General features: G+C 43.7%; 1 protein-coding gene and 1 long non-coding RNA gene across 5 annotated transcripts in view; one reads left to right on the top strand and one right to left on the bottom strand.

Moving 5' to 3' along the window:
- ITGA6 (integrin subunit alpha 6) overlaps window positions 1-17417 on the top strand; it is a 40097-nt gene that overhangs the window by 2775 nt on the left and 19905 nt on the right. For 3 of the 4 annotated variants that reach the window (XM_042822455.1, XM_042822459.1, XM_042822456.1), the window contains exons 2-4: window positions 14134-14261; window positions 14484-14563; window positions 16435-16690. In XM_042822455.1, the coding sequence (XP_042678389.1) occupies window positions 14134-14261; window positions 14484-14563; window positions 16435-16690 (464 nt within the window). Of the gene's footprint in view, window positions 1-6716; window positions 6866-14133; window positions 14262-14483; window positions 14564-16434; window positions 16691-17417 lie in introns of those variants that run through there. The other variant, XM_042822457.1, reaches the window with a different exon arrangement.
- LOC122162272 overlaps window positions 13443-17417 on the bottom strand; it is a 29488-nt gene continuing 25513 nt past the window's right edge. Inside the window, exon 3 of the long non-coding RNA XR_006169456.1 lies at window positions 13443-15676. This is a non-coding gene — a long non-coding RNA (uncharacterized LOC122162272). The remainder of the gene's footprint in view (window positions 15677-17417) is intronic.

Below are 17417 nucleotides of genomic sequence, written 5' to 3'. Positions count from 1 at the left end.
TGTGAGTATTTTCAAGTGAGAGAAGTTTGAGAGATGAAGAGGAGAAAAACTATTCACAATAACTGAAAGTGGACTGCTAAAGGCTTGTGGGTGTGAAAGAGCTGAATGCAGTCTTAATATGCGTTGGGGAAGCATTACTGTTACTGTTAGATGGACTGAGGGCTGCCTGCCTGGATTTCTGTGTGCAGTTCTGGTCCATTGTCAAGCACAGTGAATCAGGAGCAGAAAACCTTAATGGAGTTCTCAGGGAGCTGGGCTGCTTGCCCTGCGTCAGGTTGGTCTGCTCTTCGTCTGTCAGTGTGACAAAGGTATGGGAGCTGTGCTTCTGAGAGGTGGTGGAGATACAACAGCCGTGACTTGGGGCTGCATAGCTATTGGAGTTAAAGTTTCATTAGTTTGCAATGGAGAATGCAGGGGTCTGTAGCTGTATGTAGGTGGTATGTTAGCTACTTCATGCTGTATGCTGTTATTAGAAATGTTATTAGCTGCTTAGTACTAGTTTGCTCATGGTTTTATTTATAACGTATGTATACACACTGATATTTTATATGATGAGATATACATGTGCACACAACATGTGAGATGGTCCTTTTCAGAATGGTTTAAGCTGATCTCTTGAATTAGAACACAAGTCCTAAGAACATCTACATTTGCTTATAATTTGCAGTCAATTCTGGTATTACTTTTAACACAGAAATGAAGCTGAATTTATGTAGGCTTCTTATTGCTTAAGGCAAAAAAAAGGATGAGACTATGGCAACATTCAGGATCTCCTCTTCAGAAGAAAAGCAGTGGGTAGGTGTTTTGTGCCAAGTCTGTGCTGCCCATTCGGAACTGTAAAGCCTAAAAGATTGCTTACTGGAATTTTTACTTGTGACAGGTTCTGCTGATACTGCATATCTCTGCTGTGAGCCATTCTATCAATATAAAACAGAGTTGCCTTTGGTCAGCAGGCTGCTGACATTGCTGTACTGCTGCTGTAGTGCATCCTCAGTGGCATTTAGCCAGTATTTCTGTGTTGTCAGAGGGCCTGTGCTCACTGCTCTAGCAACAGAGGAGGGCTGGACTGTGATCATCTGCATTGGAAACTATAAATTTCTGCTTGCAGAGCTGTTACTAAATAATTCAAAGTTCAGGTGGGCTGAATTCATAGCAGTGTGTGTTTGCATTTTCAGGATTTAAAGACCTTAACAATGCTCATCTTTTAGAGCTTCTATTAATGCAAAAAAAAAAACAAAAACAAACAAACAAAAAAAAACAATTGGCTTGCTATCAAGTGTCCTGTTTTCTTACCATGTCCTTGCTGTCAAAAATCCTGAGGATTTTTGCTTGTATGTGTTCCTGTTTTTGTCTGTGAAAGCTGTTCTTGGATAACCTATTCAACATGCTCCATTACTTTGTGATAGTAAAACCGTTTCATGTCATCAAGATGGACGTCCTGTGGGAAAAGTCAGGATCAAGTGATGTTGGGAAGGAGGAGGGAGAACTTAAAGTTCCCCTGCAGTAGTAAGGGCAAGATTTTAAAAGAGATATATTGTACTTATACAATGCCTAAAAGAAACAAGGAGATAATTTTGCTGCTTACATTACATAAGGGGCAAGAAAGTGGAATTGAGTCACAGAATCACAGAATGGTCTGGGTTGGAAGAGGCCGTAAAGACTATCCAGCTCCAAGCCCCACTAGAGCAGGCTGCTGTAGGTGGAATAAAACAGCAGAAAGTTTGTCCTTCTCCTGTGCTAAGTTTGAGTTAGTCTGTGTTACCTCTGGCAGAAATACAGCTGATAGGTTTTGTGTTCAGGTTTACAAATATTGGAGACTGTAGCATAGTTGTCAGTATCTGACTCCTGTTCCTGCAGGTGAAAAAGGTCATTATCTTCAATTCATTTTCTGTATTCCACACAGGACCAGAGAAGAACTATGTGCTCAGTTCTGCCAAATGCTGCTGAGGGAAGGAGGGTGAAGTTAGCATTGACCTGGGGCACACCAGAAAGCTGCACTGGTTTATCTGCTATGTCAATGTAGGAAAAGAGCAGTGCTTTAGGTGCATGGACTTGCTTTTTTGTTTTTTTTTTTTTTTTTGCCTTACACCAGATGTATTTCAGTTTGGTTTAAATTCACTATAAGCTTGGTTTTATAAATAACAGAAATAAGACTTCTGACAGTCTTTTCAGCTCAGGAGCTCCAGGCCAGCCCCTGCCTGCCCAGCACAGCTGCCTAGGGAGCATATTGGCCTGGCCAGGGGAGTTCTTCGTTGCAGTGACAAAACACATTTCTGAACAGCAAAAGTGAGCTTGTTGCGAGCTGTGTCTGCAGCTCCTGGTTTCTGGTCACAGCATGTTTATGTTTGTTTGTTGGCTTCCTGTTGTCACCAGGGTGTGCTGCAGGTGGAGCTGTGCCAGCATGGGGTGTGTGAGGGACATGTGTTCAGGTGGCTGCGCTGATGTGTCTGCTCCCAGGCGCAGGCCATGCAGTAACGGCGAGCTTCTGGGAGGACAGCTTTGGGCAGTTCTGCAAAGGCTGTGCCAGGAGGACACACTGCAGCACAGTCCTTTGCTGTTGGCTGTGTGCGCTGCAGGCTCGGCCTCGCAAAGTGGTGCTGGGCATTCCAGGTGCTGATAGCACAGAGTTGAGCCTCCTGCGTGGGGACAGCAGGCCTCAGCCTCAGTCCTCCCACCCCTGGAAGTTGTTTGTCAAGAGGTCACATAGCTCTTGGGGAAGAGTAACCTTTTTTTTTTCTTTTTTTTATGATCACCTGGAGGTGCTCAAGAATCGTACACTTGTGATGTTATTAAGCATTAGTAAAATGGTAATTCATTGCTGCACTAGCAGAAGCCTTCCGTGAGTGAGAACTGTAGCACAGAGCTTTGATATGTACTGATGCTAAGTGGTTCAGTTCAGACTGCAGCTTTGAGGAACTGCCTACCTTGTCGGCTTCAGTGAAAGGCCCTTATGTTGTTATGCTCTTACTGCTAGGTGCACGTACCTGATGTGGCTCCTAGCTTGAAGTTTGTGTCTGTGCTGAGCCTGATCAGTGTATCAGTTTGTAATGTAAGAGGTATCATCTCTTTGGCTTGGGCATTAAAATGTGTGGGATAGAGGTTATGCAGGCTTAGAAGTGCTTTGGCTTATGCTTTCTTGTTTTTGCATGTCTCCGTAAATGTGAATGGTATTTGAGGAGGCACAACTCTCTCCTTAGACTGTGCATTTGGAAAGAGAAGAGTGTTTTGTGTTAAATGCAGCCCTGCCAAGCCCTTGCAAGAACATTAAAATAGAAGTAATGGCTAAATTACCCAAAATTGATTTAAGTTCTTCTGGTCCAAGTCTGTTGTATTTATTCTTTCTCAAAGGATTGAATATATACCAGGTAGTTCTTATTAAATAATACCATGTTATAAATCAGTCCTGACAGACACAGTATATGCTGGCCCAGAGAGCTCTGTTGCTGCTGTAGTCTGCTGAGGTATCTGACACATCTCAGGAACAAGAGGAACAGGATCAGAAAGCTAAATTTGCATCCTCTGAAACCAACAGGGTCAGCGTAGTGTAATGGGAACAAAGCAGCACAAGACGAGGGCAGACCTTGGTCTCAGAAAGGAGGAGAGGGTTTTTCACTTCACTAAACAGAATGGAAACTGATGAGCTGCACAACATGGGAGTTAGGGGCAAAGGAATTGCATTGCCTTGACAAGTTGTTTTGTTTTTGGGCAGAGAGGCTGAGGGAGTGCTGCTGAAGTTGGTCCTGGAGCTGGGCAGGGGAGTGCTGGGTGGCTCCCAGCTGGGATACCCCACTGCTGTGCCGGCTGTGCTTCTCAATCCAGCTGATAGAAGCACACAAGTGGGCAAAGAAGACATACCTGTGTGTGCATGTCTGACTGACAGCCTTCAGTGAAACCATCCAGGAAATATTGTTAGGAATGGAACAACAGTATGTCATATTGTTAAAATACTGGGAGAGGTTTAGGATGAGAAGTCATTTTTATACCCCTCTTTGACATTCACTCCTGTTCAGAAGTGGTGTCAGGTGGGCTGCAATGAGTACTTGTGCCAGAAACCTGAGGCAGGAGGGAGCTGGGCTGTGTTTTTCTGCAGCCCCTCCTCAAGACCAAGGCTGCAGCCAGGGGTGAGCTGTCTGGCCATCCTGCCTGCCTGCCTGGTGCAAGCCTGCCTCCTACGGCGGGCACCCTGAGACCTTCAGCTGGCAGACAGCTGCTGGCCTGCTCCTACTGGCTGAGCAGCACGGGAAGATTCATGGTGTTCTTCAGACCTAAAATGTAACCCCACCTGCCACAGAAGGGTGGGAGACAAAGGAGAGTGTTATGGCCAAGATGCAGGGAGAAAGAATGTGCCATTCAAGCTTGAAGAATGCAACGTGCATGACACAAGGCTTGCATTTGTGTGCTGCTGTGTTTCCAAGCACCAGGGTTGGGACATGCTTCCCAGGTCTTTTCTCAGCAGGGAGAGGAGCCCTGTGTAGTTAAACTATCTGTTAACTGGAATCTTACAACTTAGCATTTTTATTTGGGAGCGTGGTTTCCTTTGGTTTCTGCTTTCATTTTCCAAATTTCCCAAGCCTACAGAGCGGATATGGGGTGTACCAGTAGTGCCAGGCAGAGAGACAGCCCCACCAGAATTGCTGTCAGAAGGCGTGCAACAAGCTCTGCAGCAGTTTCACTCTTGTACTACCACCTTGATGGTGAGGAGGACTCCTTACGTGGCATATGCTTTAAGGATGAGCTGCAGCCCTTCCATCAGGGCTATCTTCACCCAGGTGTGAGGCTGCATACGCTGCACTGTCTGCTATTAGAACTAATTCACATCTGTAGTCCTAATTTTTCTGTTGCGCTCCACAAGTGTTGCATCTTGGCAGGAGGTAATGAATACTCTGTGTTGGTACCTCTTTGGAAGTATTGGCCAACCATGTCAGTCTGCACCTGGGCTATTTGGTGGAGCTGGTCTGTAACAGTACAAAACTTACGTAGGTCTTTGTAGCGGAACTATCAAATAGAGTATTTAAATTTAACAGTTTTTAATATCTAAGCTTCCTAGGAGACTCTTTACTGTTGACTGCCCTTCAATAAAGATGCTGCAGTTATATTGGCTCTTTCATCAAAAATATTGATTTAATTAAAGTGTTAGTTATTGTTTCTTCTTCTTTAACTGGAAAAATAGGAGGAGAAAATCTCTGTTATGGTGCTAGCTGAAACAAGTGCTGTTTTCTGTGTGGTACAGGTTACTAATGCTGCTGATATTAATTTACAAATAACAAAGATAAACTTGTGCAGAATGAGACAAGTAGCTTGGCTTCTCATAAATGTTTTTTCTTGAAGGATAACAAGCGGAGAAGAGTGGTTTCACCAGTCAGTTTGTTGCTGTCTGGATCATCTCCACAGTAAAAGAGAACACTTCCCATGTTGGTTTGTTGGGTTGCCTGGCATATTGCAGCAGCAAATTGTCAGTAGTCAGAATGGGCCATTCTTATTCTCTTGTGTTAAACTCTACCCCAAACCTTCTCCCCATGTACCAGAGCAACTGTCAGCTTTGTAAGGAATGCAAGCTCCTACATTTTCGTAGAAGATACCTTACTTGTTTTGAAGAGTTTCTGTTCAAAATCAGCGTTTGATTCTGTCAGAGCTTGCCGGGGATGGTTGGCTCAGTCCAGCCGTAACTGTAAGAATGACATGTCTTGGGGACATGCTCTGCAGAAAGGATGCAATTGAGATGAGGCTCTCAGGCAAACAGCTATTTAAAGCAAGCAAAAATCCATGTTATTGAATGCGTGATTTGTACTACGAAATGTTCACCAGAAAATCAGCACCTCGTCTTGGTATAAAACAGGGTAGGTTACTGTAAAAGGAAAGCTTGAAGGAACTGATATACAGGATGGTCTGGAAGTAGTGATTAATTCATTTATTAATATTGTTGATTATGTTAAAGGAAGTTGCTGCTTTGAAAGTAATGTCAGGAGAATATAACCTAGAGAAGCAAACTTGAATGTAGGGAAGAGAGTTTCTCTTCCATTTTTGAGTGAATCATTCAGTATTTTAAAAAGAAGTGGACTGATCCACAGTTAATAAAGCTACCTTTTTGATATTAGCATCAAATATATCCTTGGTGAGATGGACTTCCCTTGGCTCTAAGGTAGCGAGCATGATGTGTTTTAGGACTGTTTTGTGAATTCTGGAACTACTGCTTGGAAAAAAAGAGAACTGTAGCTACCTTGTTTTAGTTTTAAGAGCAGTGCAGGTGTATTCCTCTGTGAATCGAGATGGGATTTTTATGGCTTTGAAATGACAGTAGAAGGTAGGAATTACTGGTTCTAAATTGTGATTTTTTTTCTTTTATTTCTTTTAACGTTTGCTAGCATGGACTGGTCAGCTTTGGCTTTGCTGGAGCATTGGCTGTTTTTCTCGTTTCCTGATTCAGAACTGCATCTAAAAATATGTCATTTCCTAATATTGATTTCCTTTATGCAGCAGTAATAGCGTGTGCGAGGATGTTATGTCTGCATTGGGAAGGGAGAAGTTGCCTAGGGTTATGGATAGCAGGGAGGCACTTGCGGGACGCTCCCTGTCTGAACGTGCTCTGCAGCTTAAAAACAGGCTAAGGCCCCTCCAGGGTCTGTGTATGGATTTCGCTGTCAGCTGTTGAGTTCATAGGTTGCTGTTCAGCTGTGTTCTTCACATTTGTTTTTCCCTTTCAGAGATCTTTGGGGATCCTGGAGATGCAAGGAACAGCAAATAGGAACCATCAGCATTTTGTTCATTGAAACCAGCAACTTACGCTGATGGTGTCCATAGGAATGGGAGAATTTCTGACAGCAGTTCCTTTTTAGTGAAGATGGCCAAGGAGATTTTTCAAATGGAGGTAAATGCATTTAACTTCTGCCTCATTTGGCTGGCATTGATACCCTCCTCATAGGTAGCCTTATAAAATACCTCTCTAACATATAAAGTAGAACAAGATTGAAAATGTTCTGGCAACAACTCATGCCTGTAACACCAGAGGTTGTTTGCTCAGCAGTACATGTGTGGGTCAAAGGTCTGAGGGAAAGGAATATTTGTCCTGGAAGTGCTTGGAGGTGGTAGCCAGCTGTTGGCTGGTAGCAAGCATGTGCCTCCTATGTGTGATTGATTTATCTGGGTCCCTCTGTTCTCGTAGCTCTTTTCACATGATGTGTGTGAGGGAATCACAAAGACTGGTCAGCCTCCCACCGGTGCTGCTGAAACCGCATGGCGGTTCGATCTGCTGCTCTTGGCTGTATCCAGCAGTGTGTCTGAGATCAGAACAGGGCTCAGACACGATTGCTTAGTGTGAAGCAAGTCTTAAGTAAGAAGCACATTGTTTTCATGGCTGAGACGCTACAATACTATGTTCTCCTTATTTCATACACAGCCTACTGCTGCAGCAGATACTAACAATGTGTGTAAGACCTGCAGATTTTTCATTCAGCTAGTTTTTCTGCTAGAGAAATGTTTAGGAACTACATAGGATGTCTCCTGAACGTAGCTGAAGAGTTGGGTTTTTTCTTAGCCGCACATCCCAGAAGAATGTGTTTTTGATGCCAGGTCAGATCCAGATCCAGTCCCAGTCCCAGCTGAAGTACTTGTTGCACTACTTGCTGCCTGCAGGAAAGCAGAATGCTAAAGGTTCCTGATAGAAATAATTTCAGATTTTGCACTGGTGAGAATATAGGGAGTGGTGGGATGAAAAATAATGTCTGAGAGGAGGCTGTAAAATGGGGCGTGTGCCTGCTGGGAGGTGTGCCAGGCTGCAGAGAATGCAGGGGGGCTTCTTGGCACGGCGCAGGTGTGAGCTACACTGCAAACAGAAAATCTTGTTCTCAGCTTTTGCAAGCTTGTTGGAATTCTCAGAGTTTGTATGTTCCCACTTACAGTAAAATGTAATGTCTTCTGCAGATCTGTATAGGGAGAATTTTGTTGTGTATTTGATCATTGTTTCAATATCTGTGAATGCCATTAGAAAAGATAAGAGACCCTCTGACTATTGAGGCATTTCCTTGGTTCTACACATCACCTTGTTGGAGTGTTCTTCAGAGTGCTGTGAAAGTCTTTGTCTCTGGTTAATGTTGGGACTGTGTGTCAGTACATGTACCTAGGGCCATATCTGCTTTTCTGATCAAGTTCTTGGCTTGAAGAAAAGCCCTGCAAAGCCATTGATGCTGTTGCACGCGTTTAACACAGGGTTATGATGGTTCTAAGACTGAAGGAGTGATTTCAAAGCTGTGTGTTAGTGTGCAAGCGGCTGACCATGCTCTGGCAACGGGGATGGCTCCATGCAGCCTCCTGTCCTGGGCTCATGTGAATGAGCTGCTGCATGTCATCAGAATGCGGGGAGCCTGTGCTGTGTGTCCCATGCGAGGGTTTTGTCCTGCCTTGTAGTTAAGAGGAGTCTTGTCCTGCCCCTGTAGTTAAGAGGGAACAGGAGAAGGTGGTGGCTCAGGAGGAGGGGGAGCAGCAAGTGTCTCGGAGCAGTTGGGCTGCAGCAGGACATGGCTCTGGTTCGTACAGGGGTGGCTGCCCCTCCAGTAGGGGTGACAAGGTGTCTGTCCTTTGTGCTGAGCTTCTTTCTTAGTCTCATATGAAAATGATTTACTTCACCCAGTGAAAGAAATAGAGGAATGACATCTCAACCGTATTAAAACTTCTGCAGGTTTTTTTATAATGGCTTTGGCATGCTCATGAACAGTGTGTGCTTGTTCTGGTTGTTAGTCCAGCAGGCACTGCCTTCACGCGAAGGCTGCAGTGCTGCTCTGCCAAGGTGCTCCTTGGAAAAAGAACTCTGAGCAGCTGCTTCCGTACTTTGATTAATTCAGCGTTGTCTGAAACATGGACCTGGATTCCCTTCATTTTTATGAGTCCAAATGGAGCTGGCATGCATTCCCTGCAAGTAAGATGACATTTAAATCTATATTCTGAAATTGTTTGTTACAGAAGACAGCAATTCCTTGCCTGTTGGTCACTGTAGCCTGTAGAGTGAGCGTGTCCAGCATGGGGAAGGCAAAAATGTTTGGATCAGCAGCAGCCAGCTGGGATGGGAAATGAACTCTTTTTGTGCTTGCATTTGGCTGGGACTGCTTGCAGCCACATCGCCAGCTGGTCCTGCTGATGCCACAGCTCAGCGCCTCACGGCTGCCCACAGGTGAAGTGGTGATGGTGGCAGGGTTGGCATGGATTTCCAGTGGAGTCCGACGGGGTGGCTGAGAGCAGGGTGCCACAGCCTCGGCTCCTGAGCTTCTCTTTGAGCACACGTTTGTCCCTTTTTGAGTTAAACCTCTCGTTACTGTAAGAGGATTTTATGCAGTAAGAAAGACTGTCACTGTGAGAGAAAATCTGACTGAAAATCTCTTTAACGCTGTGTCTTTAATAATTTTATCACAGTTTAATTATAACACAATCTAGTAAATAACGTCTGTTCCTGAGCCAGTGCTCTTTCTTTTAAATCTGGGGGAGATGTACAGTTTGTAAGAGAGAAATTAAAACTACTGAATTACACAGTTTTCTTGTGCTGTTTGACTGTTTCAAAGGAAAAACAAAAACGCAAGCAGTGTATCTCCTACTTACAGCAAGAGAATGCTGGGCAAAATGGAAAGCTGTGTTTTGAAATGGGACTTTGGAAAAATGCTTTCTGCCAGTGAAAATGAGGTCTGTAAAACCCGTTTTAAATCCACACAGATTGAGCTCTTGGCTGTGAGTGGAAAGCATTGGAAAGTGTTTGCTTTTCCATGCGACTTTCAGAAAGTCAATAATTAGTGGCCTTTGCAGAACAACAGGTAGCTTTGTAGTTCATTTTGCTTTGTAGCTTGCTCTGGCCCTTTTGCTGCTTTTGGCTTCTTTCCCCAGCCCCTATCGTAATCTGCTTCCTGAAAAAGGCTGAGCTAATAAAATGAAAATCACACTCCTTTAAGTGCTAGGCCTCCGGGCAACAGAGATTAATGGTGTACTTGGCCACGGCTCTGCGATGGTAGTAGGAAAATGTAGCAGTGCAGTAGCAGATTAGGAGAATCATCTGTCACTTAAAATAACTGTTCATAACAGCCTGGAAACAGTGGGTATCTGCAAAAAGCACTGTGAACAATTTCCCCACTGGCATCATTTCTGGCTGCGTTTTTCTGGGAGCAGCTGCTTTTTCAGAAGCCCATTCCCTTGGTTGAGCTCCAGTTCCCATTACTGCCTGAGTAGGAAGGGCTCTGTGCTGGGATGTCTGTGGTGCTCCTGTCCTTGTGCTGGCTCTGGCTGGGATGCCAGCAGCCTGCACTGTGCTGTGCTTTGCACTTGTGGCTGGAACAGCTTTGGTACCTCCCCAGTGTTTGTCTATGGAATAAGCAGTGCTGGCACAGCATGAAGACTCTCCAAACCCCAAACCCAGCATGCTGGGGAGTGGGTAGGAGAGGGGAGGCGATGTGGCCAGGGCAGCTGTTTTAAGGTGACCAAAAGGACTTTATATGTCACAGCAATACAAGCTGGGAAAAGGGAAGTTCCTGTTAAGAATGTGTTCATTCTTCCAAACAACTGCCAAGCTTATTGAAGCTTTACTTCCCGAGGTGTGGCTGAACATCACTTGATGATGGGAGCTAGAGAATAATTGTTTTCTCTCTTTTTGCTTCCATATGGCCTTTGCTTGTTTTTTCTTTCTTTTCCCTTTTATTATTTCAATTTTTATCTCAGTTATTTGTGATTTTTCTTTTTCTTTCCACATTATTTTCATACGCACTCATCAGAGGGGAGTGAGGGAGAGGCCTGGTGGAGTTCAGTTGATTGTTGGTGAGAAACCACCACACCTGTCCCTGCTTCCATTGCTAGAAGCCAGATCCTTGCACAGCAGAGGTGGTACTGCTTGGGATTAAATACAGTCTGTCCCATTAACCAACATCACTTACGTTGAGATGCCTTATGGTTTGATGTTCCTGTCCTAAAGTTTGGATACTTGACACACTTGTCCCCTAATGAGGAAGTTCTCCATGATCACAGTTTGTTGAGGGAGGGCAGAAGCGGTGCCCCTGGTGACGCTCAGCTCCCCTAGAGTGGCTGCATGCCTGCTGTTTCTGCTTTGAGAGTAAAGCGAAGCTGAAGAGGTGGTGTGGGCTCTCTGAACCAGGTAGTGCAGGTGGACAAAGCTCTGGGCAGATGTCCGCATGGAGATCAGCTGTGTCTGCCCGGAGCTGCTGGACACATGGTGTGCGTGTGGGTACTGTGACTGGGGGGTTGGTAATATAAGTTTAATCAGTTGGTGGCTGTTAGTTTCATTTCTTCATCAGTGGAATGGAATGGTCTGAGGCAGAGTGCAGGAGGAAGGGATTTGGGGATTCTCTCTGTTTAGCCAGGAGTGGGAGAAGTTGTACAGTATTTAGCTTCCCAGCTTTGCCCCCCTCATGCTGATGGAGTCCTTCTGAAAACACAAGCATGCAGTGGCACCGTTGTTACTGAGAAAGGCAACATTAAATTGGACATTTGTGCTCAATGAAGGCTGCAAAATTGGAAATTACGTACACCACTGACTATTTTATTCTGCCTATTTGTGGAAATGGCTAATGGTTGGTTACCCAGGAAACGCTTCCAGTGATTTCTACTCAAGCCTGTTAAAGCACAGTACTGTCACCAGTAATGTGTTGCTGTTGCTTTTACGGAAAAGATGGCAAAGGCTGGTGCCTTGTTTGGGGTAGAAGATACTGTGGGAAAGACAGGAATTCAAGGAATGAAGACACAGTGTCTGAGCTCGGTGCAGACCACGGTATTTTTTGTTTAAATCACAATGTAGCTTATTCAATGGAAGCCTCTTCCTACGATGAGCAAGAGTTTCCTGCCAAAAATGTTAAAGGTGTTTTAAAGGTGTTCTCCCTCCTTTAGACTTATCTTTCAAGTTGGTGTCTGTTCCTGAGATACTGCCATGAATTGCTGGCAACTGTTCTTTGAAGTACGTTGTGAAAACTGTATGTTGTCCTCAGGAAGTTTCAGGCTGTGAGTGGGGAAAGGAATTCACCACAGAGTGAGAGGAGTACTTGCAGGAGCTTGGAGATTTTCTGTTTCTGATGCACTTGTCTCATCTGAACTGCAGCTGTCCTGTTGGAAGAGCCAGGGCGTTCTGTGGACAGTACTGAAGGGGGTTCAGGTGGCTGCGAGCAGAACTTCTCCTAGTTCCCGCTGTCATTTTCATTCCCCAGGAGGGACGTTACAGCCATTGCTGCAGTTCTCACAAGTCACCGATGAGAGCAGACAGGACCTCAGAACTGTACCCTGCTGCTTAATATGCTCTGGTGCTTGCTGAAATGAAAAGCTATTTCTGGTGTGTTTTGCTTTGGATTCACAAGTCTGTTGGACTAATTAGGAACAGTCCTTCTTGCTGTTATCTGACTTGTGGGGATGCTTGCACTGAGCACTGAGGCCCCAGGGAGGGAGTTGCCACTGCCTTCTCCCTGCTTGGAGTTCTGTGGCTGTGTGAAGCACGCTTTGCACATACAGTTGCCCAAAGGTCTGATCTGTCACTGGGGAAGTCAGTAAGATGCTTTGATGCCTTTTCTGAGGCTGAAGTGGCACTTAGCACAACTGAAGAGATGAAGTTTTTGTTGGCTAGGCTGTTCTGCCAGGGGCATGGCAGCGAGGTGCAGTGGCTGCTTGACCCTCTCCAAGAGGTAATTAAGATAAAGCAATAATTAACTTTATTCTAACCAATACAGCATCAGGACTGATATATTTGCTCTGAGACTAGAATTTTAGCTTAAAATCGGTAGGCGTGTGTTTTAATAACAGGGTACAATTGGACCAAGTTTTGAAGAAGTAGAAACAAAAATTTCTGAGAGTTAGGAAATCGGAGCCCCCACTTTCTATAATTTCTGATTGCCAGTGTTAAGAACAACAACGAGCCTTGTGTTGTTATCCCCTCGGAAAGAGACAGAACGGAGGGGAAAATGTAGCTAAGTCCTACATTAGGAGCAGCTCAGAAGCCCCTGCTTTGCAAAAGAGTTTGGAGATGAGAGCTGAGTACTGCTGCCACAATTAGAGAATGAAGCTGTTAGTGGCCTTTCTAAAAGCACGGTTGTTTGGATTAAAGACTCTTGTGATAACAGCTGTGTTTCTGGAAAAAAAATCTTTGAAAAAGATGCCAGACGTACGTAGGGGGAAATGGAAAGCTCTGTAAACTAAAACCCACCCAAGCTGCCTGTCCTGTTTTTATGTGTGTATCAGTCAAAAGCAAATATTTTACCTGAAGTTTGACCGTTCAGGGCCTTACCTTTGTGAGCACAAATTATGGAAAATTCTTGTGTGTAGAAGTGGTGAAGAGATGACTGTTTCACAATACGCGTGTAACTTTCTGTTCTGAATTTCTTACGAGACATCAATTTTGTCTCATTACCTTAGTGATATTGAGTGAATGTTTCCTAAATAACAATAATGTGTATGATCTTAAATGATCAGACTGGTGTATGTTAGATAGAAATAAAAGTCATGTTTTTAATGAGAAAATGAACAAACAAAAAACACCAAAAAAAAACAATTTCTGAGATACAGTGGTTTGCTTTGCTCCACAGCCGTTATAAAGCATGTTGAAAAATGTGTCTCAACAGAAAAACTATAACTGAAGCCTTAAACTCTCCTCTCTTGGTAATGTAATATCAGATCTCTTTCAGATTTATTTACTTATTTATACTGACTGGTGTCTGGAAGCACAGGAAGGTTGCACCCGCTGTATTGTACCCATCTACACACAGTTTTCTCAATCTTGGTTTTCTTCAGCAGAATTCATTGTTTCTTATTTCTTCTGCAGACCGTGGTGCTGTTACTGTATGCTGGTTTCAGTTAGGAAGTTGAGGTGGCTGTGGTTTACATATATGCGACTCAAAAATATCCGAAGAAAAAAAGTGTTTTGACTGAGAACTCTCATTTAGCAAATAAACATGTCTGTGGTTATTTTGTGATAATACTCATGGGGGGTGGTGGCACGGGAGTGGTGCAAATGCAGAGTCTGAAAGCAGTTGTATTGACTGATGAAAATCCCCCTTAAATGTTTGCACATCACACCTCTAACAACACGGTGAAAGCATTTCCTGACTCTGCTGCCTTCCTCTTTTCTAATACTGCCTCTGCAGATCCCTTGAAGTTATTTCTGTTTCCCTGTAGATTGCTGGTTGGAGCTCCTCGGGAAAAGGCCTTTCCATCCCAACAAGCCAACAGAACAGGAGGGCTGTACAGCTGTGACATCACATCTTCAGACACACGCTGCACACGTGTTGTGTTTGATGAAGACAGTAAGTTCCTCAGTGCTTTTATTCTGCAGTTGTCTGATTTTTCTGATCTGATGCAGTCCTTTCCATTGACTATATCACACAGTTGCTTTTCTAGGTTTGTACATAACTTACTTGCATTGGAATGTGATAGGATGTGCAGACACTGCCATCTGTAGACTATCTTATGTACTGTAAAGTTCTTACAGAGACAAAAAAAATTAACTGCTTTATTTGAATCTCCAGCTGACCCAAAGATGGAGAGCAAAGAAGACCAATGGATGGGTGTAACCGTCCAAAGTCAGGGGCCAGGAGGAAATGTGGTGGTAAGTCTACAGGTCTAGCGTGCTGTAGACCCAAAACATCTTTGTAAATGTTCTGAATGATCTGTATTTCTGTGCAGCTTCCTGAAAGTAATTTCCATTGCTGTATAATTGTAATTTCTTAGAATTAAGGACTTAAATGTCTGCTTAGCAAAACAAAATTCTTGAGATTGTAGACATTTTAAATTATTTTTCTAACTCTGAGTTAGCCCTTATTTGTAATCTTGGCAACAGGATGGATCTTGGATATGGAACAGACAATTTATTTTCAGGTTGTTTGTTCCTCCTTTCATGATACATTGTTTCTTTAAAAAAACTTACTACAGAAACAAGGAAAAGTAGTTTGGTAAAGTTTAAAAAAGGAGCCCTCTTTCTTCAGCTTGTTGCCTAGGATGATCAGCCTTACCTTAACTTTACTGAGGGCCGTCAGCTGAATTGCTCCTCTGTGTTCATGTAGCTCTGGATGTTGCAACTGTGACTTAGGAAGTGAGAGCGTGCTGCAGTGAGAGCTTGTACTAATAATGATGATGCAGGCTATTCTTTCATACGCTACTGAGAGAAAAAAGCTTTTGAGATTTAGCAGATAATGTTATTTTTGTAGCTTCATAGCTCTTTCTCAAATTCACCTCTCATGGTGCTGCAGAACACCAGCTATATCATAAAATGGGGGTGCAGGGAGGCTCCTCCATCTAATTATATTCTTGCAGCTTAACCTCACTTCTTCAAAGACAAGACTAAAGCAACTTCAGGGCACAATTCTGGGTTATTGATGCTATAGGGACAGTACTTAGCTGCTCCAGTCTGAGTCGGAACCCAAGGGAGGAAAAGTAGATGGAACTGGTCCTGTAGAGTTAATTCCTCACCAGCCAGTGCCATCTCCCTGTGACGCAGTTCATGTGCTTCCTAGGTGGGCCGAAGGCAGCCTGAAGATCACAGTGCAGTTGAGCAGCACACAGTACTTCTTAGCACGGCTCGGAGTAGGGCAGTGCCCTAAATGAGTATCGGCTACGTATCTGCTTAATGTTCCAGCCTTAGTAGGAGCCAAGGGAGAGAATTTTTCTGTCGGATGAGAAACTTGTCTTGCTTGTGCTCGTCTTGCCTTCCCTCCCTCTGAATCTGCAAAAAACACTGCTGTCAAGGGGTCCACCTCTTTTTACAGTGGTTTGGTGGTTACTACTTATCCTGGTGGCTCATCATCATTTGTATTTGATTGGAATTCTCTTCCTAGGTGAAAAGTCTAACAGCTAGGTTAAAGAACAGCTTATACTTAGTACTGCTGCTTTTTTCCATCCCAGTGATGGTTATCCCATAAATGAAACGCCCACCATAAGAGGTAGGAACAACAACTCTTTCTTCTGCTCTCACTGGAAAAGCTTTCAGCCTCCTGCCTGTGGCACTTTTCTGAAAGAGATGACTTTGGAAAAGGTGGATGGTAGTGGAACCAGCTCCTTGTGTCTCATACAAGCATGTTGATTATTTAACTGTTACAGCTGGGGGGGAAACACAGCTTGGTTTTTGTTTGTTTGTTTGTTTGCTTTTTGTTTGTTTGTTTGTTTTTTACAAGAGACAAGGTTATTGTCCACTCTGTGTTTGAAAGTGAGGGATTAAGTATCAGTGAAAGCTTTAGGGCTAAGACCCCTGAGTCCCAAAGCGAAGAGGGATTTAACTATGCTGCCTTCCCTGATCAGGAAGGTGATTGCTCTGACTTGGGTCTGTAGATGCTTATAGGAAATTCTATGCTGCAATGCAGAGAGTGCCCAAATGTGTCCACAAGGAGAACTTTGCTAGCATGAAGTATGGCTTATTGAGACCAGCCTTCTTTGATAACTTAGCACACAAACATACAAAAAGAATTACTGTCTCCTATCTTGCAGACATGTGCACATCGCTATGAGAAAAGGCAGTATGTAAACACAGTGCAGGAAACCCGGGATATCATTGGAAGGTGCTACGTGCTGAGCCAGGATCTCACTATTAAGGACGATATGGATAACGGAGTGTGGAGTTTTTGTGACGGTCGCTTAAGAGGCCATGAGAAGTTTGGCTCCTGTCAGCAAGGCGTTGCTGCTACTTTTACTAGAGACTACCATTACATTGTGTTTGGCGCTCCAGGCACTTACAATTGGAAAGGTATGACCTAGCTTCCTTCCTGCTAAATCCAGACCGACCCCCTTCTCGTTTCCTCTTAGATTTTTTGCAAATGTTGCATTCCAAGGTTCTTACTTGCCTTTTTGATGGGTGGGAAGGGGCAATAAACCTTACAGGGTTCTCATGATTCTACCTGATTTTCACTCCTCTATAAAAAATATTCACTGCTTTAAATACTCACAGCTTTAAATATTTATAAAGGGTTACTTATGATTGGAACTTCTCATGTATGTACAGCAGCAGTTTTCCTTATTAGTCTTATGGTAGGATTGAGTTCTTGCTTTGACATTTTGCACTGTAACAAGTTACTAAATTAATTAGAAGTTATTTGCCCAATCTTTTCCTCTGAGTTTGAGCATATTGGATAGCTGCTCTGAGGTATTTTTTATATCCTCCTGTATTCTCTTTATTCTTTGTGAATTCTGTAGAAGGGAGTGCTTCCCAAATTCTGTACCAGAGGATTGCAGGAAGGTAACTGAACAGAGCAAAGCTACTTGTATTCATATCTAAATGCATAGACATTTACTCAAGTAAAATTTCACAAATAGTTTGACTAAGAGACAGGGACTCTATATCACGTATAGGAAATATTCCAAAACTTGGGGGGAAAAACTTAAGATTTTTCTTCATACGTTTATACTGAGAAGCATCTAAGAGGCTAGCCCTGTCTTTTTTCTTAATCTTTTTCCCCTTGCACTAAGTTATACCA

Source organism: Centrocercus urophasianus, unplaced genomic scaffold, assembly GCF_019232065.1.
Source record: "Centrocercus urophasianus isolate 14NV4802_14NV808 unplaced genomic scaffold, USGS_Curo_1.0 seq_20, whole genome shotgun sequence".
NCBI classification, from domain to species: domain Eukaryota; kingdom Metazoa; phylum Chordata; class Aves; order Galliformes; family Phasianidae; genus Centrocercus; species Centrocercus urophasianus.
The sequence above is the reverse complement of the archived record's forward strand: the minus strand, read 5'-3'. Positions and strand labels throughout refer to the sequence as shown.